The following is a 26,210-nucleotide window of genomic DNA, read 5'->3' on the forward strand; positions in this document are numbered from 1 at the left end:
GCTTCCTACTGTGTTCCTGCAATTCTCACTGTGGTCAGGGGTTCCCCCTCAACCACTCAGTGTTGCCAAACCTCAAAAAACAAAGAACAGTATGTTATGGTTGCAGTACACTTACTTTTTGGACATGCCTCATATAAAAATCAAGAATAAATTGTTTCTTACAGTTGCTACAGTATCACCAAAGATCACTCTTGGGGTTCCTAGATGACCCTGTTGATATGTTAAGGATAAAATTACAGAACAGAAGATGATAAACAATTTGGCCTGCAGTGACTGTGCCATGAAAGATTGCAATGACATATGTCCTTACAATACATGCACTACTGTGCTGTCAGAATAATTAAACTCCGTTGACTTCCTTCAAGTTATCAGCAGACAGATTTGTGTGTGTAATTGTCATCACTTTGTATCTAAGAAAAAAAGAGCACATGTTTCACATGTTAATGATTGTTTATTTTCAGATTGAAGGGAACCCACCACCAACAGCTCACTGGGTTCATGAGTCACAAATCCTGTCCAATAACAGTGACAAGTTTATCATTCATGAAGGACTTGGTGGTTGGCTGAACATCACATTATGGGAAGCTGGACCAGAAGAACGTGGGGAATACACATGTGTTGCAAAGAATGAGGCTGGTGTGGACGAACGCAGATTGACTTTACTGCTGGATAGTGAAGACCCGTTGATTTTGGGAAAAGACAGTGGCAGTGGCAGCAGTGGAACTAACATGGAGTCCTCACATTTACCTCTCATAGTAGCTCTTGGGGTTGGAGCAACCATTCTTGCAGCACTTCTCATAGGATTGTCATGCTGGCTGTGCAGAAGTGGCCGAGTATGCTACGTAAGACATTTTACAGCTACTATTTTAATGGAGTTATTCTTATGTGACAAAATATTATCATAAGAGAAATTTTAAAAACAGTAACAATAAATAAAAATAAGACAAAGCTGATTGATGTGTGTTGCATAAATAGATTATCAGCATATAAGACATGAAAACTATAGGGACACCATCTGATGCTAGTGTGGAAACTGAGTAGCTGGCACAGCATTACTATCAACTGCTGTGACACCACTATGCATGTGGCACTGAGCATCAGGTGCACCCTCTGATGGGGCCAGGCCAAACTCGGGCATATATGATGGCCACCAGACTGACCTAAGCAGTTTCGATTTTCTTGTGTTTTTATGTGTTTCTGTTTGTCACACAAAGCTACAGTTGAATAGTTAGATTCTCTCTGTTTTATTACTCCAGTTTGGATATGTAAATAGTGTTATATGCGTGACACCAAGGAAAGTCTGTGTTGTGTGACATTTTCTAATCTATAAATTGCTCAACTTTTTTCTCCATTCTAAACAGAATGCACTGTCACACAAAAAATTCAAATTACATTTTTTTTGCTGTAGTTCAGTGTGCAGACTGTTTTTTGATTTACATATAAAATTTTTCCTGGCTGATAGACAAAAAGTATGCACACATCAAATTTAATTCACAACATGTTTTTCACTGAACTTAATGGACTTGGTCTATTTAGATTCCATTAAAAAAATCTCTTGTAAAAGAAAAAAATGCTTTCAGTTATATTTAATACTCATACACAAGATAAATAAACTTTCCATTCAGTATAACTTTCCTTCTAGCTAACTATCTTTTGAGGTTAGAAAACAGTTCTACCTGTAACATAGGGCTATTCCAGAGAGTAATATAGGTGGTTCTCAGTGCTTGATATGAGAGGAGACATGTTGTGCTAACATGTTGTTGTTGTTGTTGTGGTCTTCAGTCCTGGGACTGGTTTGATGCAGCTCTCCATGCTACTCTACCCTGTGCAAGCTTCTTCATCTCCCAGTAACTACTGCAACCTACATCCTTCTGAATCTGCTTAGTGTATTCATCTCTTGGTCTCCCTCTATGATTTTTACCCTCAACGCTGCCCTCCAATACTAAATTGGTGATCCCTTGATGCCTCAGAACATGTCCTACCAACCGATCCCTTCTTCTAGTCAAGTGGTGCCACAAATTTTTCTTCTCCCCAATCCTATTCAATACCTCCTCATTAGTTATGTGATTTACCCATCTAATCTTCAGCAGTCTTCTGTAGCACCACATTTCAAAAGCTTCTATTCTCTTCTTGTCCAAACGGTTTATCGTCCATGTTTTACTTCCACACATGGCTACACTCCATAAAAATACTGTCAGAAATGACTTCCTGACACTTAAATCTATACTCGACGTTAACAAATTTCTCTTCTTCAGAAACACTTTCCTTGCCATTGCCAGTCTACATTTTACGTCCTCTCTACTTCGACCATCATCAGTTATTTTGCTCCCCAAATAGTAAAACTCCTTTATTACTTTAAATGCCTCATTTCCTAATCTAATTCCCTCATCATCACCCGACTTAATTCAACTGCATTCCATTATCCTCATTTTGCTTTTGTTGATGTTCATCTTATATCCTCCTTTCAAGACACTATCCATTCCATTCAACTGCTCTTCCAAGTCCTTTGCTGTCTCTGACAGGATTACAATGCCATCAGTGAACCTCAAAGTTTTTATTTATTCTCCATGGATTTAAATTACCCCAAATTTTTCTTTTGTTTCCTTCACTGCTTGCTCAATATAAAGATTGAATAACATCGGGGAGAGGCTACAACCCTGTCTCACTCCCTTCCCAACCACTGCTTCCCTTTCGTGTCCCTCAACTCATATAACTGCCATCTGGTGTCTGTACAAACTGTAAATAGCCTTTCGCTCCCTGTATATTACCCCTGTCACCTTCAGAATTTGAAAGAGAGTATTCCAGTCAACATTGTCAAAAGCTTTCTCTAAGTCTACAAATGCTAGAAACTTAGGTTTGCCTTTCCTTAATCTATCTTCTAAGATAAGTCATAGGGTCAGTGTTGCCTCATGTGTTCCAATATTTCTACAGAATCCAAACTGATCTTCCCCAAGGTCGGCTTCTACCAGTTTTTCCATTTGTCTGTAAAGAATTCGCGTTAGTACTTTGCAGCTGTGGCTTATTAAACTGATAGTACAGTAATTTTCGCATCTGTCAGCACCTGCTTTCTTTGGGATTGGAATAATTATATTCTTCTTGAAGTCTGAGGGTATTTCGCCTGTCTCATATATCTTGCTCACCAGGTGGTAGAGTTTTGTCAGCACTGGCTCTCCCAAGGCTGTCAGTAGTTCTACTGGAATGTTGTCTACTCTTGGGGCCTTGTTTCAACTCAGGTCTTTCAGTGCTATGTCAAACTCTTCACGCAGTGTAATATCTCCCATTTCATCTTCATCTACATCCTCTTCCATTCCCTTAATATTGTCCTCAAGTACCTTGCCCTTGTATAGACCCTCTATATACTCCTTCCAACTTTCTGCTTTCCCTTCTTTGCTTAGAACTGGGTTTCCATCTGAGCTCTTGATATTCATGCAAGTGGTTCTCTTATCTCCGAAGGTCTCTTTAATTTTCCTGTAGGCAATTTCTATCTTACCCCTAGTGAGATAAGCCTCTAAATCCTTACATTTATCCTCTAGCTATCCCTGCTTAGCCATTTTGCACTTCCTGTCGATCTCATTTTTGAGACATTTGTATTCCTTTTTGCCAGCTTCATTTACTGCATTTTTATATTTTCTCCTTTCATCAATTAAGTTCAATATTTCTTCTGTTACCCAAGGATTTCTACTAGCCCTTGTCTTTTTACCTACTTGATCCTCTGCTGCCTTCACTATTTCATTCTTCAAAGCTATCCATTCTTCTTCTACTGTATTTCTTTCTCCCAACCCTGTCAGTTGTTCCCTTATGCTCCCCTTGAAACTCTGTACAACCTCTGTTCTGGTTCTTTCAGTTTATCCAGGTCCCGTCTCCTTCAATTCGCACCTTTTTGCAGTTTCTTCAGTTTTAATCTACAGTTCATAACCAATAGATTGTGGTCAGAGTCCACATCTGCCCCTGGAAATGTCTTACAATTTAAAATCTGGTTCCTAATTCTCTGTCTTACCATTATATAATCTTTCTGAAACCTGTCAGTATCTCCAGGCTTCTTCCATGTATACAACCTTCTTTCATGATTCTTGAACCAAGTGTTAGCAATGATTAAGTTGTGCTCTCTGCAAAATTCTACCGGGCGGCTTCCTCTTTCATTTCTTCCACCCAATCCATATTCACCTACTACATTTCCTTCTCTCCCTTTTCCTGCTACCGAATTCCAGTCACCCATGACTATTAAATTTTCATCTCCCTTCACTATCTGAATAATTTCTTTTATTTCATCATACATTTCTTCAATTTCTTCATCATCTGCATAGCTAGTTGACATATAAACTTGTACTACTGTGGTAGGAGTGGGCACAATAATGCATTCACTATGCTGTTTGTAGTAGCTTACCCGCACTCCCATTTTTTTTTTATTCATTATTAAACCTACTCCTGAATTACCCCTATTTGACTTTGTATTTATAACCCTGTATTCGCCTGACCAAAAGTCTTTTTCCTCCTGCCACCACCGAACTTCACTAATTCCCACTATATCTAACTTTAACCTATCCATTTCCCTTTTTAAATTTTCTAACCTACCTGCCCGATTAAGGGATCTGACATTCCACGCTCCGATCCATAGAATGCCAGTTTTCTTTCTCCTGATAACGACGTCCTCTTGAGTAGTCTCCGCCCGGAGATCCGAATGGGGGACTATTTTACCTCCAGAATATTTTACCCCTAGAGGACGCCATCATCATTAACCATACAGTAAAGCTGCATGCCCTCGGGAAAAATTACGGCTGTAGTTTCCCCCTTGCTTTCAACCGTTCACAGTACCAGCACAGCAAGGCCATTTTGGTTAGTGTTACAAGGCCAGATCAGTCAATCATCCAGACTGTTGCCCTTGCAACTACTGAAAAGGCTGCTGCCCCTCTTCAGGAACCACGCGTTTGTCTGGCCTCTCAACAGATACCCCTCTGTTGTGGTTGCACCTACAGTACGGCTATCTGTATCGCTGAGGCACGCAAGCCTCTTCACCAACGGCAAGGTCCATGGTTCATGGGGGGAAGAATGCCTCTGTATGCATAATAATTAGACTAATCCTGTCTTCACCATCCCTGTGGGTGTGATATATAGGGAGTTCTAGTGTATTTTTTGATTCATTACATAAGATTATCGCTTGAAATGTATTAAGTATGCTCTATATGGGCTAGTTTGCACTTTTCATAACGTGGAGTTCACTTCTTTTAGCTTCTCCATGACATTCTTGAATGAGTCAGACAAACCTCTGACCATTTATGCTGCCCTGCTTTATACACATCCAATATCCTCTGTTAGTCCTATTCTCCTACACTTGAGAAATATTTTATGATGATTTGTACAAGTGTTTTGTAAGGAATCTCATTTATAGACTGAATAAATTTCGATAGTAGTCTGCCAACAAAGCTAAGCCTGAAGTCAAGAAACACTGCACCTACCTGACTGCCTTGATCCATGGCTTTCGTATGAGTTGTGTTTCACGTGACTGATGTTTTAGGAATCCATGCCAAGCATCGAGGAAGTCACTGTGAGACACCTTATTATATTTGAATGTGGAATATGTTCTAAGTGTCTACAAGAAATGAAAGTCAAGGATATTGGACATTACTTTTGTGGATCACTTCAGCTGCCTTTTGTGTAGACTGGTGTGACCTGTGCTTTCTGCCAACCACTGGGCTCAGTGTTTTGTTTGAGAGATATACATTAAACTGTTGTTAAAAGAGAGAATAAGTCAGTCCCAATTTTGGTATAGAATCAGACAAGGGTTTCATTTGGCACTGAAACTTTGTTCAAGCTTTAGCCATTTCTCAACACCACTGGCAATAATGCATTTTATTTCATTCATCTTTGCAGTGGTACAAGGATTTAACTGGGGCAATATTGCGAATTTTCCATTGTAATGGAACATTTAAAAATTGAGTTCAGTATTTCTGCTTTTGCTTTGCTACCCTCAATTTCAGTTTCTGTCTCATCCATGAGTGCCTGGACACTAAATTTGTCGCTACTAACAGTCTTTACATATGACCAGAATTTCTTCATGTTTTGTGACAGACCTGATAATATTCTGTTTTGGTAGTTGTCGAATGCTTCAAGCATTACCTTCTTGGCAGAAATGTGCTCGCACATAAATACAAAAACATTATAAAAGCTCGATCTGAGCAATAAATGGGAGGATATTTTGCCAATATTTGTTTATTATTTATTTATTCATCCAATTACCCATTTATTCCAGTTTGCAAGATTAGGGTCTTCATTCCCTCTCTTATGTCTAACCAGACTTCCTTAATGAGTCAACATTATAGATTTTTAAGAGTTGACTCATCAATAGATCACTTACAAACTGATGTCATGCATGGCATCTTACCTGAAAAAGGAAACAATTTATTTTCAGAAAAATTCATGCCTACAGTAATATTATCTTATATAAAAAATACTTTCACATTATTAATTTGTACCACATCACTGGTCAACTCTCTCTCGCTCGCTCGTGCGACTTGTTCTTTTGAGTTCTCCATGTTGTTCCCTTGGCCTGTCTGAAAAACTGTGAGACATCCTCACCACAGTTAATGAGAATATGGAAAGGGACTGGAATTATCCATCACAGATCCTGAGCATAGAATGTAACTGTAAAAATCATTGTAAAACTGTGACCATTTACTCTACAATGAAAGTTATGTATTATTAAATAATGTTAATTTTTTATGAGTCCCTACTGTGTTATCAAAATAATAATTGACTTTGTAGTATGAATTATTTATTATGTGTGTTTTAAGTGACATTTTAAATATTTGGATTTTAGTTCTTTCTTTCAACTCTTTGGGAAATTTATTATGCATTTTCATTTCCTTGTAGGAAATACCGTTTTGTGGTTTTGCTTACTCTTGGCAAATAATAATAATAATAAATAATAATAATAATAATAATAATGAAATTATCATGACATTTTGGGTAGGAAACTCCATCTCCGGTTGATCATCCCCCTAGTGCAAATCTTTTATTTTTTTTTTTATTTTTTATTTTTTATGTGGTCCACTTCGGTGAGCTGTGTGTCAATGATGATGAAATGATAATGAGGGCAACATACAGTACACCCAATCCCCAAGCAGATAAAATCTCCAACCTGGCCGGGAATTGTAACCATGTTCCCGGCACTGAGTTGGCCATGCTGACCACTCAGCTATGGAGGCTGACATAATAACAATAATAACAATAATGATAATAATATACCATAACAAATATATCAAATTCACACAATACCAGTGTTATAACATTCTGTTAAGCAATTTCCTCCCTACATTCTTGCAGAATGTAAGTAGTGACTTCTTACAGAAACATGTGGTGGAAAAACAGAAATGAGCAGAATTGGAGATGAAGTTGACTGGTCAGAGGAAGACTTAGGAATAAGGTAAAATTAGTGGATGAAAACAAACAGAGAGGATGAGGAAAGCATAGATAGCTACAATTTGACAGAAATACTGGTACCCTGCAGACAAGAAGAAATCACCTGGGATATTCTAAGAGGGAAGCTATGCCAGTGGTACAGATATAGATTTAGTCTCCTTTTGAAGGCAGTATGATTTTGGATAAGATGCACGTTACAGGGTAGTTTGGTCCACAGTTGTTTGGTTGAGGTTGGTGAGAAGATGGGGAAAGGTGTAGCTAAGATGGTGAATGTGTCTGACCTGGTATTGCAGTTCTGGAATAATTGTAGATATTTGATACATGAGAAGATGTATTGAAGACACAAATCATTAATAAAACAGTGAAGTAGACGGAGCCTTTGAAAGTCATGTTACCCACTGGGTTGGATCCAAAGTAAGGAGCATAGGAATGAGTAATTTGATCAAACAACTCAGTGTTACGCACTTGGATGTATTCATAGCTGATATTGCTGATGAGCCATTTCAGCAGAGGTTAAAGTGCATTCAGAAAGCAGTGATGGCGTATGTTGTCTCTTATGTTGAGTACATGGAGGAGAAGAAGATGGCATATGACATACTACTAACTTGGAGAGCTAAATTTATTGCCAATACTAAACAGTGTTCAGTGACAGTGCCATGATTCTCCCTCAACTCAGTTTTTATATGAACTGTAGTCACTCAAAAAAAAAAGAAAAAAGTTTTTAACACTGCATGATACTCATCTTTAACTGTTTACATAAAACCAGCGTGCCACTACACAACCACCAAACACACTGAACTGTACCAACAGTTCTTCTGTATGTAATATTACTGTTCATCTGATACACTCAGCACACAGTCTGTACTCTTCACTGTGCACTATGCTATATCACTTGACTGATCAAAATATTGCTGGTGGTCACAAAAGCACCCAGTTAGTGCCTGTCTTTTAATCTGGAAGCCACTGTCTACATCTCCATTGGAATCACTGTCCTCTCACCTGGGAAAAGACACCAATCACCCCACTGGGTTGTTTGTGTCCACAAGCGGCCATGCCACATCTAACACTGACTGTTCGTAAGGTCCCATACATATCTTCATGGTGTACCAGCTTGGAGAGGGCTTCTTTTTCTTAGCTTTCAACCAACTCTGGACTCCAACTGCTGTGCAGACAAACCCCTAGACTGCGTGATGGCCCTGCGTATGGCACACAACCTGTTATCCAAGTGATAGTGCAAGAGCATGGCTAACATAGCCAGCTGGATGAGGGAAACAAGACACTTCATGAATTACAAATTCATGGCACAATACTAAAACAATAAGCAATATCATCTCAAGTGACATTTGCATATAACAGTCAGTAAGTTCAAAACTCTTGTAAGCCAACTCTAATAAGGTAGAAAATAATTCATCAGCTAATTTGTGGAACAGTGACTAATGTAGCAGAATTAATTGAAGAAGTAGAATAATTTCTTTCAGAACTTTTAAGACAGTTCTGTGTGAAGGAAAAATGTCAGTGGCACACAATGTGAAGAAATAGAAAGTGTTAAGGCTTTGCAGTTATTACACAGTGAAAAAAGTCATGCCATACCTTGATCAGAAGTCATATAATATTGCCAAGAAATATGATGCTGTTTAGTAACTTCTAGCTGTGGCCTGCCCTCATTCTTTTAATTTTCCCTGAGACTGATTTGCTAACATGGCCCAATTGTTGAAACTGCTGAAGGTACTGAAGACAACTTTTCAGTCTCATTCTACCTTCATAATTTTTCCAAGAACAATCTGTGTATCTACTAGCAGCATTCTGTGCAAATATAATTAGATATTAAGACTGATGTGCAGAGAGTGACATAATAAGTGTGTGTGATTAATGAAATATCTGGCATCATCCACAGGTAAAGAAGGTGGCTGGTGATGGTTCTTTATCTGCTAGCAACCATAATGGTGCTTCGGATGAACAGGAGAAAGGCCTTATTACAAAAATAAACCCTGTCCAGAAGCCTCCAAGGCGTATTGATTCGGCCTCATCCACAGGAGATCTCGCTGAAGTCAAAATGACATTGATTGATAATGGTTCTGTCCTGTGTGAGTACTCTGTTAAATATTATCATAATATTTTACATTCCCATTACTTCAGATATTATTAAACTATTTGACAAAAATCCTTTTAAATGTTCAAATAATGATATGTGGAAAAATAGTTAATCAGTATATTTACGACTGTTGCTACTGTTGTCATCACAGTCTTCATCAGACAGCTCCCCCCACCATGGACACACACACACACACACACACACACACACACACACACACACACACACACTAAAGTTGTTTGTGTGCCTGTACCGATCAACCAGCCGATGCTGTGCCTATACAATGAGTGGCAGCCTTACCTCATTTCACTGTTTATAAATTATCAGGAGTTGAGTGTCTATGATGATATTTTATTATGTTGAATGTTAAATCTTTGACTTCAATTAAAAGAAATGAGGAAAGCTAACCAGCCACTGTAGCTGATCGACGCTTGCGATGAAGTCACACGTAATGGCACTGAGATGTCAATAGCTTTTGGGCTACCATTCTTTTTCTAGTTTAAGACCTCATCCAATCACATAGATTCTCAGCCCAAGGAACCATTCACAAATAATCGGTGTGTCTTATTCCACCGCCTGAGAAACCTTGTGTTCTTGTTTGGTTTGTTCCTTTCTCCATTGGCAGGATATTTTGTCCTGCACTTTGCAGCATTCCCTGAAATTTATGTCAGACATTTTCATGAACTGCGTGTCCTATTCTTGTACACATGTAACAAATTTTGTCTCTCTAGCAATTTCCATTTCCTGATGTTTTTCACTCAGAACTTTTTGTTTTCAGAGCATTTCCTCAATTCTGTCTACCTCTATATTCTGCTCTGTAATTGCTTCTCACTTGTGATAACTATTTTCATTGAGAATTCTTCTTGTGACTCTACTGTAGTTTCTTGCTAAGTTCTTTTACATTCGTTGCTACCAAAGTGGTCATGGTTGTGATCAGATTATTTAATCTTCTGTTCATCAGTAGCTTGCTTAGCTGCTCATCCGTATTCATATCTGCAAAATATTATTTAATTTACTTCAAGAAATAGCTGCCTTCACTGTTTATCCTTATATACCAATCAAAGAAATTAATATTTCATCAAGCTGCAACATAAAATTATAGTGCAACATTCAAATATGTATGCTGTAGCATAGTGCACTCATAGTCCTGCCTGACCAACACCATGGTAGCATTGCCCTTGGCCAAGAGTAAGATAACAATATCAGGAGTCACCCTAAGTGAATGCAAAGCAAGCCTCTTAGCTGTTGCAGTATTACTCTTTGGTGAATCTATTTCGACATGTGTTGACTTGTCACTTTTTATTCAGTGGCTAGTTCTATGAGCAGACAGATGGAGTTGCAATAGGGAGCCCTTTGTCACTTATTGTTGTTAATCTGTTTAAGGAACATTTTGAGGAATGTGCCTTTGAGTCAGTCACATTGAAACCTATGTACTTTTGCTAGGTATGTAGATGATTCAGTCATGCACTTGCAGCTATGTGGATAGTATTATTAATGAATCTCTTGAGACTAAGTTAGCAAGTTAGCTTGTAAATAGAGATGTAGGTCTTTGCTTAAATTCTGCATGGAATCTTGCTCTCTCCGTGGTCAAACAACAGAGGGCTACCCTTCACCCAATCGTAATTAATACATACTATTGATAACTTCTTATTCAGGTCATCTCTGGTTGTGTGCTTTCTCTCTCTCTCTCTCTCTCTCTCTCTCTCTCCCTCCCACCCCCTCCCTCCCTCCCTCTCTCTCACTCTCTCTCACTCTCTCTCTCTCCCTCCCACCCCCTCCCTCCCTCCCTCCCTCCCTCCCTCCCTCCCTCCTCTCTCTCTCTCTCTCTCTCTCTCTCTCTCTCTCTCTCTCTCTCTCTCTCTCTCTCCCCCTCCCTCCCTCCCTCCCCCCTCCCCCTCTCTCTCCCTCCCATTTTGAGGAATTTTGAATGAACTGATTGGTGATCACTGAAATTTCTCTGCCACCATTTGATAGTCCTCTGCTCAGGCTCTGTGGTTACAGATAGCTTGAGAAACTTTCTTTTAATGCATAGTTAAAAAAATTAAATTCATTATTTTTCTTTAATAAAAGGAAGTCAAGAACAAAAAGTATACAGAGACATTTTACAAACATCAAAGTGGAATTTGTCTCAGAGAGATCCTCAGTACAAAGGATTCTTACATAAAAAGTAAACACAACTAGCCTAAACATTGCTTAGGGATGCCGTTTCGTTTTTTTAAATTAAATAGTCACAAAAACTAAAACAAATCAATTTATGCCCACACAGAAGATCATGATAAGTTACTTAACTAAAAGCCTCAATGGAAAAGTAAGTGTCATTCATTGTTGAGTGTTGGTAAGCCTAGTTGTCTGGCCACGAGAAACCTTACTATACTTCACAATTATACAAGCAGATTTGTAACACAGTGAACAAAAATAAAGGGAACAGGGATATTAAACTTTCTGCAGTTATTTAGCAACAGAAAATGATTTACCAGTCACCAATCCTGTTGACAAAAAATGTTTAGAGCAACACACTTTCACTGCAATGGTTGGTGGTGGACAGGGGTGCATGTCATCAAGCTGGTGAAACTGACAGCTGAGCCAGCCCATCTGTGGCCGACATACTTGTAAAAAGGGGGAAGGGGAAGCAGCTGAGTAGATAGCCAGTTGGCTGAGGCCACTTCCAATGCCTAAAATTTCAGTCTGTATACTCCCTGGGCTCTCAGGGATATCCAACCACACACGGCTGTTGCCACTCTAAACTGTTTGTTAGCAGCCCACCACTTCTATCACTGCAGTTTGACTACCCCTTGAGCCTCCTCTATGTGAACTGCTAGTGACAAACAAGCTACCGTGGTTCTGTTGTGAGCAGACTTCCTCAAGTTCCAGGCTTTTAATATACAAACATTCAAATAAATGACATAACATTACTTACAGTACAGTAAACAAACTCTCTGTGGTATTCCAAATTTCATGGCTGTGTTTCTTTCTCAGTGGTGCCATTCAGAAAAATCTCTAGCTCATCGATACAGATAATTTTAGTTTCCATAGACTATATCTTAACTTTAATGCTTATTTACATCGCATTTTGCATTTTTTCCCTTTCTTATAGAATAATATCATTGAGTTCCCTTTTTACCATTACTTCCTTCCCCACTTTCTTGTATCTGCAAATGAATGTTACTTTTTAAAGCTATGCTTTTTAAAAAGGATCTATCAGACAGAATGTCTTTCTTGAGAATAATTGGCTGACTTTATTTTCTTCACTAATTATTCTCTCCTGTAATTGCGCGAGTCGCTAGCTGAAGTGGAAGAGAGAAATGGTCACCATCCACTGTGCTGTCACTCTGTTCTAGAGCTTCCATTGGATCATTCTTACATTTTAGTAATCAATTTTTGCTATCTTGTTTATCCTCTTAAACTCTTGTCAGACTGTTTTATTGACTATAATGGCTTCTGGTTACCACAAAATTCTCTCTTATTCCTCCTCATTCTGCCCTTTTTCCCACTTATTTCTCTGGTACTCTCCCTTTCTCTCTGACTTGCTTCGTGCTCAGCCCTTTCGGTAACTCATTGTTGACAGAGGTATTCTAAGCTTCCCTCTTGCTTCTCATAGTGGAACTTCTAGAGACTGTCTTACAGTTTACTAACTTAGATCTTAAATAAATAGAACACAGTACTCATACGATAATGGTAATAAAACTTAAGTTGGCAGTTAATGATGTTTGCTTACCCAATGGTAATTAAGATTCACTACTGATAACTTCTGACACTGGTCATCTTTGGTTGTGTGGTGGCTCCAATTGTTTACTTCGTGTGTGTTTGTGTGTGTGTGTGTGTGTGTGTGTTGAGTGAGTGAGTATGAGTGTAGTCTTTGCAATAAATTGCACCACTTTTGTTATTTTGGCAGTGAGTAGGCACATCCTAAAATACTAACAGATGGAGAACTAAGTTGAGCTGCGCCAAAATGAAATTGCCACACTCACCTCTCATTACACGCTCTTATATGACCTAATCAAGCTGCTGGAGAGAACAGGTCCACCTCAGTGCATGGTGTCACTTGCCATTTTCTTTCTCCTCATTCACCAACAAATCTGGCTTACATCCATCATCAGTTTCAGTAGTATAACTTTTGTCTCTGCGCACAAAGGGGACACCACAAGAAAAGCTGAAGTATTAAATTTTGCATTTGAGAAATTGTTACACAGGAGGATCATACAAACATATCATTGTTTGACCATCACACAGAATCCTGTGTGGAGGGCATAGTAATAGGCATCCCTGGTGCAGAGAAGCAACTGAAAGAGTTGAAAACAAATAAGTTATGAGGTCCAGATGGAATCGCAATTTGATTTCGTAGAGAATACTGTATGGCATTGGTCTCCCACTTAGTTGCAAATCTCTCTTCCTGTGTAAATTCCCAGGTGAGTGAAAAAAAGTGCGTGTGACACTAGTACATGATAAAGGGTAAAGAAATTGACCCACAAAATTACAGTTCACTATCCTTAACATTGGTTTGCTGCAGGATTTTTGAACATTTTCTAGGTTTGAATATAATAAATTTCCTTGAGGCAAAAATGGTTCTTTCTGCAAATCAGGACTGATTTAGAAAACATCACTCATGTGAAACTCAGATTACCCTTGTCTCACACAGTATCCTTGAACTGTGGAAGAAGAGCAACAGACATATTCCATATCCCTAGATTTCTGGAAAGCATTTGATGCAGTGCCCCAGTGCAGACGTTAACGAAAGTTGGAGCATATGGAACAGGTTTCCAGATGCGAAGGCTTCTTATGTAATATAATCCCTGTACTTTGTCCTGGATGATGCACATTTGTCAGAGACAAGGGTATAGTCAGCAGTGCCTCAGGGAAGTTTGATAGGACTGCTCTTGTTCTGTATATGCATAAATAATCAGACAGGTATGGTGAGCAGCAATGTGTAACCCCTTGCTGACGACAATGTAGTGTTTGGAAAAGTGTCATTGTTGTGTGACTTTAGGATGATACAGGATTACTTAGACAGTATTTCTAAACAGTGTGGTGAGTGACAGCTTGCTCTAAATGAAGGAAAAATGTAAGTTAATGAAAATGAGTAGGAAAACCAAGCCTGTAATATCTGAATACAGTATATATGGAGTGCCACTTGGCACAATCATGACAATTCAGTATCTAGGCATAATGTTGCAAAGTGATATGAAATGAAATGAGCATGTACAGTTAGCAGTAGGGAAGGCAAGTGGCTGACTTTGGTTCATTGGGAGAATTCTATAAAAGTGTAGCTAATCCATAAAAGAGATCGCATATAGAACCTCTCGTAACCCATTCTTGAGTACTATTTGAATGTCTGCCATACGCTTCAGGCTGGATTAAAGGAAGACATTGAAGCAGTTCAGACGTGTGTTTCTAGATTTGTTACTGGCTCGGCACATTTGTTCAACACGAAAGTATTACCGAGATTCTTCATGATCTCAGATGGGAATCCCTGGAGGCAAAGCAACATTTTTAATGAAGCACTATTGAGAAATTTAGAGAACCAGCATTTGTCACTGACTGCATGATTCTGCTGCTGACAGCATAAATTTTGTGTGTGGACCACAAAACAAGATGCAAAATATTAGGGCTCATATGGAGGCATATAGGCATTCATTTGCCCCTTGCTCCATTTGCGAGTGGAACAGGAAAGGGAATGATTGGTAGTTGTACAAGGTATCATGTGCCATGTACCACATGGTCATTTGAGAAAATGTAGATATAGATATAAATATAAATATAATAGAGGGAAACATTCCACATGGGAAAAATATATCTAAAAACAAAGATGATGAGACTTACCAAACAAAAACGCTGGCAGGTCGATAGACACACAAACAAACACAAACATACACACAAAATTCTGTGTGTATTTTGTGTGTATGTTTGTGTTTGTTTGTGTGTCTATCGACCTGCCAGCGCTTTTGTTTCGTAAGTCTCATCATCTTTGTTTTTAGATATAGATATAGATATATGGCTCCAAATGTATCACCCAAAAAAGGAACGTGCCATTCACTGCACTAGAAACGAAAGCTCAAAATCACAAGATTTGAAATTCCCCTTTATTTCCTCAAATAGATTTGTGTATATTTATGATGGCTTGATGAAGTGCCCCTGTATTAAAAACATGTACTGCATATACCAGTTGTTGTATGTTGCCCCACAGGTAATAATCATACATACTAATGTTGGTGGAAGGCATAGACCATGGCATTGATCCTCGCCAATATAGCACAGATTCAGTACGTCTACAACAACTGCCCACTAAAATTGTTTTTGAAAATTTGTTTTTTCTTCTCTTCCAAATACTGCCAATGTGCAATCAGAGTGAAGATACAAACAACATATATCCTATTTGTGGAACATATCTACGGCAGCAATTCTTATTTTGCTAATTATTGGCAGGTGAAAGACCATGATCTAGTTACATAAACTGTTGCTGAAGTAACTTCTATGTGGGACTACAGGAGTCATTGTAGGGAATGATTGTGTTGTGTGATGATATCTGAATTTTATTTCACAGCCTAGTGAAAGTGTTCACTATTGACAGATGTGTCAGCAAATCTCAGCTTAGGGCTTGACCCAGCATTTGTGTTGCTGCAGTTCCTGTCTCAGTAATTTGATGATGAATAGCAGCAAAAGTTGGATTATTTGCCTATCTTCTGCCTGGAACCACATTTTGATACAGCCCTGTGTTCATTACCATTCAGATGGTCTGCACAAAAATCATATTTGCTTGCTCACATAATGAATATCCTATCTTGATTAAATGGAACATTTATCAGCTAGTTTGCTATCACTATGCACGTGAAATGTTTCATGAACACAAATCTCAAATGTACACACATGTCACATTTAAGTGTGCTGTAAGAATACAATGAGTGCATCAGCACTATGACTTACATCGCTTGCATGTTTCGTGATGATATTGACTTACACCAGTATTATCACAAAGTTAATTTCATATATTGATTGCAAGCTTCAGTTGCTTGGATATATGTCTTTGTTTGGTCTGTGATTTACTTATTTTGTAAACACTTTTTTCAAAACATCTTCTAGGTGGTTTAAAAGTTAAAATTTATTTTCTGATTATCAATTTTTGAGTAGTATTAACCTTTGCCTTTTTGATGTCCATCAGGGTTACTGCAGATGCAGTTCTTTCTGTTTCAGATTTTTAACTCTCAGTGGCAAACTAAAATGATTGATTTAAATTTGAATAAATTACCCTTTGTGAATATTTTAGACCAATGTTTCACAATATGTTGATAAATTTGTTGGATGAAAGTTCCTGGCAGATTAAAACTGAGTACTGGAATCTACATCTACATCTACATCCATACTCCGCAAGCCACCTGACGGTGTGTGGCGGAGGGTACCTGAGTACCTCTAGCGGTTCTCCCTTCTATTCCAGTCTCGTATTGTTCATGGAAAGAAGGATTCTTGGTATGCCTCTGTGTGGACTCTAATCTCTCTGATTTTATCCTCATGGTCTCTTCGTGAGATATACGTAGGAGGGAGCAATATACTGCTTGACTCCTCAGTGAAGGTATGTTCTCGAAACTTCAGCAAAAGCCCATACCGAGCTACTAAGCGTCTCTCCTGCAGAGTCTTCCACTGGAGTTTATCTATCATCTCCATAACGCTTTCACGATTACTAAATGATCCTGTAATGAAGCGCGCTGCTCTCCGTTGGATCTTCTCTATCTCTTCTATCAATCCTATCTGGTACAGATCCCACACTGCTGAGTAGTATTCAAGCAGTGGGGAAACAAGCATACTGCAACCTACTTCCTTTGGTTTCGGATTGCATTTCCTTAGGATTCTTCCAATGAATCTCAGTCTGGCTTCTGCTTTACCGACGATCAACTTTATATGATCATTCCATTTTAAATCACTCCTCATGCGTACTCCCAGATAATTTATGGAATTAACTGCTTCCAGTTGCTGACCTGCTATATTGTAGCTAAATGATACGGGATCTTTCTTTTATGTATTTGCAGCACATTACACTTTTCTACATTGAGATTCAATTGCCATTCCCTGCACCATTCGTCAATTCGCTGCAGATCCTCCTGCATTTCAGTACAATTTTCCATTGTTGCAAACTCTTGATATACCACAGCATCATCTGCAAAAAGCCTCAGTGAACTTCCGACATCATATACAAGGTCATTTATGTATATTGTGAATAGCAATGGCCCTACGACACTCCCCTGCGGCACATCTGAAATCACTGTTACTTCAGAAGACTTCTCTCCATTTAGAATGACATGCTGCGTTCTGTTATCTAGGACCTCTTCAATTCAATCACACAATTGGTCTGATAGTCCATATGCTCTTACTTTGTTCATTAAACGACTGTGGGGAACTGTATCGAACGCCTTGTGGAAGTCAAGAAACACGGCATCTACCTGGGAAGCCGTGTCTGTGGCCCTCTGAGTCTCGTGGATGAATAGTGCAAGCCGGGTTTCACACAATCGTCTTTTTCGAAACCCATGCTGATTCCTACAGAGTAGATTTCTAGTCTCCAGAAAAGTCATTATACTCAAACTTAATACGTGTTCCAAAATTCTACAACTGATCGTTAGAGATATAGGTCTATAATTCTGCACATCTGTTCGACGTCCCTTCTTGAAAACGGGGATGACCTGTGCCCTTTTCCAATCCTTTGGAATGCTACGCTTTTCTAGAGACCTACGGTACACCACTGCAAGAAGAGGGGCAAGTTCCTTCGTGTACTCTGTGTAAAATCGAACTGGTATCCCATCAGGTCCAGCGGCCTTTCCTCTTTTGAGTGATTTTAATTGTTTCTCTATCCCTCTGTCGCACAGATGACAAAATGGTAGATATCGAAATAGACGACAATCTAGAGAAGGAACTACAGTGCAGTCGTCCTCTGTGAAACAGCTTTGGAAAAAGACATGTAGTATTTCGGCCAGTATTTCGGACTCAAACTTGGGACCTCTGCCTTTGACAAGCATGTGCTCTACAAACTGAGCTGCCTAAGTATGACTCACAGTCTGCCCTTACAGCTTTACTGCCACCAGTAACTCATCTTCTACCTTCCAAACTTCATCCTACCTTCCAAACTTCATAGGAGCTCTCCTGCAAATCTTGCAGGACTAATACTCCTGGAAGAAAGGACATTGCAGAGGCTTGGCTTAGCAGCCATTGTATGGGGGATATTTCCAGAATGAAATGTTCACTTTGCAGTGAAGTGTGCACTGATATGAAACTTCCTAGCAGATTAAAACTGCTTGCTTGATCAAGACTCGAACTCAAGATCTTTGCCTTTTGCAGGCAAGTGTTCTACTGACTGAACTACCCAAGCATGACTCATAATGTATCCTTACAGCTTTATACCCACCAGCACTCATCACCACCTTCAACACTTCACAGATGCTCTCCTGTTGTGGGTAAGCCCTGTCTACAAAAGATGCTTTCTTTCTTCCAGGAGCACTCCTGGAAGAAAGAAAGCATATTATGTAGAGAGGAGAACTTCTGTGAAGTTTAGAAGGTACTGGTGGAAATAAAGCTGTGAGGATGGGTTGTGAGTTGTGCTTAGACAACTCGTTCAGTAGAGCACTTTGCAAAAGGCAAAGGTCAGTGGTTCAAGTCTTAGTGTGTCACACAGTTTTAATCTGCTAGGAAGTTTCATAACAGTACACACTCCACTGGAGAGTGAAAATTTTATTCTGGATTTTGTTGGATATTTTCTGGATTTAATAATGAAGGAGAATATAATTTCAAATTATTGAGTTAAAAGCATTATAACAAACATTATATTAACTTTCATTTTATGTGCTTAGTATGTTAATGATTCATGTCTTACATTTAGCTCTCATGGTAAGCTACCTGTAATAAAAGGCATTCTTTCTAAATGAGGGAGCAATTTTGTACCATCTCATCAATTTCATATTAATTCACAGCATAAATTGAAATTATCCTTTATTGTGTGTATTGCTCATAGTTCTTGTGCCCTGAATAGGCTTCAATATTTACTATATACTGAGTAAAAAATCAGCTCTTCTGGAATTCAAAATCATGATAATAACTGTTCTCTGCCTCTCGATGTATAATGTTGCTGCCATCCCATCATACTTACAATCATCCAGTCAGGATTTGCAACAATTGCTCTGGCAGCACATTGTCAGTCAAATCTTTGTTTATTTCTCTGGACATAATTTACACATTACTAATACTCTGATCAGCAAAAGTAGTTAGTCTTCAAAAACTTTTACACTTTGATACTTTCTCCAGTGATTCTGTTGTGATTAACTTTCACATAAGCTTTATTGACAACTATTTGAAGAGTTTGACAGAGCACTGAAAGACCTAAGTCGAAACAAGGCCCCAGAAGTAGACAACATTCCATTAGAACTACTGACAGCCTTGGGAGAGCCAGTCCTGACAAAACTCTACCATCTTGTGAGCAAGATGTATGAGACAGGCAAAATTCCCTCAGACTTCAAGAAGAATATAATAATTCCAATCCCAAAGAAAGCAGGTGTTGACAGATGTGGAAATTACCAAACTATCAGTTAAATAAGTCACAGCTGCAAAATACTAACGCGAATTCTTTACAGACGAATGGAAAGACTGGTAGAAGCCGACCTCGGGGAAGATCAGTTTGGATTCAGTAGAAATGTAGGAACACGTGAGGCAGTACTGACCCTACGACATATCTTGGAGGAAAGATTGAGGAAAGGCAAACCTATGTTTCTAGCATTTGTAGACTTAGAGAAAGCTTTTGACAATGTTGACTGGAATACTCTCTTTCAAATTCTGAAGGTGGCAGGGGTAAAATACAGGAAGCGAAAGGCTATTTACAATTTGTACAGAAACCAGATGGCAGTTATAAGAGTCGAGGGACATGAAAGGGAAGCAGTGGTTGGGAAGGGAGTGAGACAGGGTTGCCCTCCCCAATGCTATTCAATCTGTATATTGAGCAAGAAGTAAAGGAAACAAAGGAAAAGTTCGGAGTAGGTATTAAAATCCATGGAGAAGAAATAAAAACTTTGAGGTTCGCCGATGACATTGTAATTCTGTCAGAGACAGCAAAGGACTTGGAAGAGCAGTTGAATGGAATGGACAGTGGCTTGAAAGGAGGATATAAGATGAACATCAACAAAAGGAAAACAAGGATAATGGAATGTAGTCTAATTAAGTCGGGTGATGCTGAGGGAATTAGATTAGGAAATGAGACACTTAAAGTAGTAAAGGAGTTTTGCCATTTGGGGAGCAAAATAACTGATGATGGTCAAAGTAGAGAGGATATAAAATGTAGACTGGAAATGGCAAGGAAAGCGTTTCTGAAGAAGAGAAATTTGTTAACATCGAGTATAGATTTAAGTGTCAGGAAGTTGCTTCTGAAAGTATTTGTATGGAGTGTAGCCATGTATGGAAGTGAAACATGGACGTTAAATAGTTTGGACAAGAAGAGAATAGAAGCTTTTGAAATGTGGTGCTACAGAATAATGCTGAAGATTAGATGGGGAGATCACATAATTAATGAGGATGTATTGAATAGAATTGGGGAGAAGAGGAGTTTGTGGCGCAACTTGACTAGAAGAAGAGATCGGTTGGTAGGACACGTTCTGAGGCATCAAAGAATCACCAATTTAGTACTGGAGGGCAGCTTGCACAGGATAGAGTAGCATGGAGAGCTGCATCAAACCAGTCTCAGGACTGAAGACCACAACAACAACAACAACATTTGAATCAGAGACTGAACCATTTCCAGTGGAAATTTGCTTTTATAGGTAAAATATTATGCACATAAACAATCTGTACAATATTAAATGTAGCACAGAGCTGTAAATTAAGCCACTTTTGTAAGATTTAACTTGAACTTGGTGATAGAGTATGGAATTGCTGACTTAAGTTTACATTATTCAGTGAATTACTCCGATTACGAGCATTTATTGTACTCTCCAACTTAATCCTGCAGTTGCAGATGTGTATAAAATTTAGGAATTACATATATTTCACAAAGAATTGCATTGGTCAAAAATACATCATCTACATCAGAAAAAAATGAGAACAACAAATCTGTCATACTTCAGTAGGCACCATGTGATTTAATAGGGTTTGAATCTTCATTTTCCTACCATTAACACAGTTTTTGTTGGATAAAGATTGCAGTGAGTGTGATAATGGATTAGACTTTCCGTACTTTACAGAGTGCAGCTCAATGGCTTAGCGGATAAATATTGTGCCGCTAGTATCCAATAGGACCACATCTAGCAGAGCACTGACTGCTGTGTTCAGCCCAATTTTCAGGGGTTGAGGAGAGGTTTACAGTTTTACATATTTCACTATATGAATAATTTTTTTTTCCTTCTGTTGAGACATTTCCTCAGAGCATTGATCAACAGTCAGACTATCTTGATCCTCAGCTGCATTACTGTCTTAGTGAATCTTGTAAATGGAAGAAGTGAGACTCTCAAAATTAATTGTACTATCAACCATAGACATGGTCATTATTAAAGACTTGTATCTCATTCTTCATTGACAGAACACAGAAAATATTATAAAATGAAACAAATATTTTGCTTTTTACAGGTGCTGGTATTAATGACTTTATTAGTTGTATTATATTTATCATTCTTTTTGTTACATCTGCTTAATACTCTTTCACCAATCTTTGTTTACACTGACTTTTGTCAAACCTGCCATTTACATCTCTGGGAAAGCAGATGAATAATGTGATGAAATGAATATTGAGTTATCAACAGTCAGCTCATTAAAATAATTTTTTGTGACATTTAGTGTTTCTGTCATAATATAAATTGTACTGTATAAATAATAACCCCTTGCAGAGCATTATGAATAAACACTAACTACTGCCTGATATTCTTATCTTTATCCACACAGCCCCAAGTGTCATTGACAGTGAAGATCCAATCCAAGAGCGGTCCTTGGACTCTCTGGACAGCTCATTGTGTGGTATAAGCAGCCAGAGGCCACGTGGGCAGCCAGACCTGCTCTCATTCCCAGGCCAGGTGTCTCCAGCTGGCAGCTCTGCTTCAACAGTTCCTGACAGTACACGACTACCTCCACAACATGGGCCTCAGTCACCACCTCCTCAGCCGTATGTGATGGTGACTCCGCACGCATTTGGAACACTGCCGTATTCCCGTTCTCAGTCTCCATTTTCACCTGCAGCAATTGCTGTTCCACCGCGTTCTGCAAACGGTTATGTGACAATTCCAAGGAGGCCACGTGTACCTTCGTGGAGCAGCCCTCCAACACCTCTTCAGTTACAGCTGGAGCTACCGCCCAGACTGCCTGTGTACGACAATTTGGGACCACGCACTACTGCTGATGGCAGTTCTGTACTGTCCTTAAATCGTGCCGGATTGCCACCCTATTATTCCCCTGTTCCTCCGACAGCGGAGGAGCCGGGATGGACACAGAGATCTGTAACAGAGAGTGTCTCATCACAAAACTGCCTTGAAAATGATGTGGCTTTGACAGACTCACCAGCAGCTTCAAAGAGTGTAAAGGTGCCACCGAAGCCACCACCAAAACCAAAGAAAAAGCCAGCAGATGCAGTGTCGGGCCCACTGTATGAGGATGAAGGTGAGGATGGTACAGAAGTGTAGGTCGGTGCAACACTTAACTGACTTCCTGTTTAATATGAAGAATGTTGTGAAACTGTTGTGTAGCCAGTATTTCAAATGTTCTTGATACAAGAACAAAAGGAGAGAGAGAGAGGGTGAGAGACAGACAATCGACAGTCTGATGTTGGTGAACGCTATTGTGTGTTCCTCAGGTGTTAGAACTAACATGGAGGGCTCGTGACACAGGGTATACATTAAGAACTTTGAAATGTTAAACTGTTTTTAAGTGCCTTCTGTTATTGTACATTGGAAACGATATAACTATTTTATGTGACTGGAGAATGATTCTGTGATTAAACGTAGACTTTAAAATTGTATATAACATACTTTTGTCTTTGTGCACTAAAATTGCTACTTCTATTCAGTAACTTGAAAGACATGGATATATATTTGAGAGTATTTCTATAGATGAAACACAAATTACTTCTTTGCAGAACATGAGGAGAGCCCCTGTAACTAAGAAAAATAAGTACTGATTATATAAAATATGATTTGATACATTTTGATTGTTCATAGTTTTATTCAAAACTGACAACTCTAACAGAATTTCACAGGTGGAAATTTTGCATGAGTTTCCAAAAATTACCACAGCAGTTAGCAGTTACGACTTCCATCTCAGCAGTAAAGAAATGTTTTTTATGAATGTCATTTAACAATTTCTTCATTAGTAGAAACACATGATTTTATTTTCATGGAAGAGTATGACAAATGATTAAAGAAGTGTTTGCATTTCTGAGCCTGTTATATCATTGGGGTTCATTATGAAAACCGCAAATCTAGCATTTATTTTTCTGCTGTTTTGGGCTTCCAAAAGAATATAAGCATGTTCAGCTAAATAAATGTTTCATTTAATATTATATTTGTCAGTATATTTTATAAGAAATGGCATTTTACTGAGCCAATAGTGCGGATAAATGAATTATTATGCATTTTTTTTTAAAAAAAAAAAACAGCTGGTTAGCCTTTTATCTACAGATACAATAATATATTTGACTGAAGAAAATATTCTAATTACAGTGTTTTATGTAAAAATCATACTTATTGATAGTGGACTATAAATACGATTTTATTTTTACATTGTATAATTTATTGTATAATATGTTGTTCCTCTTCATATTGATTTTATGGCTTTTTGCACTGAATTTTCATCATTGTCATGCAAAATCAAGATTAAAAGAAATACAATTTAACTAAGACTGAAATTTTCAACAATGATGTTTCAGCATTTAAAAATGACTGTTGCAGAACATGTGTCTTTAATTGAATAACTTGCTAATAGGGGCACAATTTAAAATAATAACAATAATTTCTTTTATAAGTTTAATGAAGCAGATAGCTTTATTTACTGAAATCTAGAAATTTTTGAAAAGACTATAGACTGGCTATATGATGTCCTCTATCACTTCACACTCTTTGCTAATCTTTCTGTGTCTACACAGTTGCAAAAAGCAATGCTCTCAATAATTTGTTGTATAAGTTCCCATTTTGTCTGCCCATGCAAGTTTCCCTATACCTACGCATTCTGGTTCCAACTTAACTACTCCTTGGTGTCTTTGCATGTGGTCCACTGTGTTGCATTATCATGTTATAGCTGAAGGTAGGGCACAGTGTAACAGAAAAGTTATTTTGGAAATTTAAAAAAAAAAAGATTGTGAAAATGATGATCTTTTCACATGTCTTTATTTAAGGAACCTTAAACAATCATTTAAAACTCGCAGACTCAGTTTGGCCTTGAGATTGTTGTATTTATTTCAGATATTGAGTATGGTTGCAAACAGTTACAGTGTGCCCCGGTGTGGGGAAGAGTGTAACACATACTGGAGTACAGTGTAACAAGCATGCAAAAGTACATTCATGCTAGCATAATATGTATTTTTCAAAACATTCAGAACACAGGCTACATTTAAATGTCAGACAAAATTAATATATGCAATCTCTTAAACCAACTGCAATTTTTTACAATATTCACAAAAGATTAAACATTTTAAAAACTGATATCAAAGAAAGACCATTACTATATTTTTTCTGACATGTATGACATGTAGGCTACATACTGATCTACAAACACATTGGGATTGTTGCTACCCCCCCCCCCCCCCCCCTGTCCCCCCATGGGAAAATGTCACGTGATAGTCCCCACCATCGTCTCTATTCTTGATTACTTTACCTACATAGTGAAATGAGTTCTTGCAGGGAACTCTATTAAAATGTAATCATCAAAGACAGCTTTCCTTCATCGTTCTCTGTTTGACTTCTGATATCTCCACTGGGCGAATAATCTAAAGATGCACACATTTTATTTTCAACTTCCCAGCTAAGTCAGAGTCTCTTGAAAATAGACATCTCATGTGAGATTTACATTTCTTTTCCTCTTTCATCATCTGCATTCTTCAGTGTTCTTCAAACACCTCTTAAATTGGAGTATCTATTGTGATGCAACTCATTCCTATCTCTCTATTTCTTCTGTTGCTTATTCTTCCATCGTCTTTAGGATAACCTTTGAAAATATCGGGACCAATCATCGGTCTACTCTGCAATGGTGGATCTTCCTCTGGTAGAATATTAAAGGGGTCTTTCTGTGACTGCCTTTGACACTCAGTAGCTCCTAGAGCAGGGATTACACTGCTTGCATCATTGCCTGACACAGGAACAGCAACTGAATTTTGATTTGATGAGACTTGAGGAGCACTGTCATTTAGTGCTGGGGCTGGGTTTTTGTTGATCAAAACACAGTCTGTCACAGAACTATGCATAAAATCATATTCTGTGAAAATATCACAGTCATCTGGAAAAATAGAAAAATACCTGTTTGCTTGAAACCTGTCATGATGTTGGTTGGTGTCACTTACAAGTGAAGGCTTTGCCAACACATCCAGCAACATCATAAATAGACAGTGGTTTACCAGGATAATGCATTAGCCATGAATCAACTGCAGAGTTGTAATGAGGCTGGAATGGACTGAACACACAAACATCAAGAGGTTGCATTTGATTGCTGCAGGATTGTGGAATGGTTAGCACTGTTACACCATTTTCCTTAGCAATATTCAGTGCCTCTATAG

General features: G+C 38.4%; 1 protein-coding gene across 3 annotated transcripts in view; it reads left to right on the forward strand.

Moving 5' to 3' along the window:
• LOC126412327 (leucine-rich repeat-containing protein 24-like) overlaps positions 1–24,189 on the forward strand; it is a 960,970-nt gene extending 936,781 nt beyond the window's left edge. For all 3 annotated transcript variants that reach the window (XM_050081849.1, XM_050081850.1, XM_050081847.1), the window contains 3 exons: positions 462–842; positions 9,311–9,500; positions 22,400–24,189. In XM_050081849.1, coding sequence (XP_049937806.1) covers positions 462–842; positions 9,311–9,500; positions 22,400–23,130 — 1,302 coding nt within the window. In that variant the 3' untranslated portion in view covers positions 23,131–24,189. The remainder of the gene's footprint in view (positions 1–461; positions 843–9,310; positions 9,501–22,399) is intronic.
• The last annotated feature ends 2,021 nt before the right edge of the window (positions 24,190–26,210 follow it).

This window comes from Schistocerca serialis, chromosome 7 (genome assembly GCF_023864345.2).
Source record: "Schistocerca serialis cubense isolate TAMUIC-IGC-003099 chromosome 7, iqSchSeri2.2, whole genome shotgun sequence".
In the NCBI taxonomy this organism is placed as follows: domain Eukaryota; kingdom Metazoa; phylum Arthropoda; class Insecta; order Orthoptera; family Acrididae; genus Schistocerca; species Schistocerca serialis.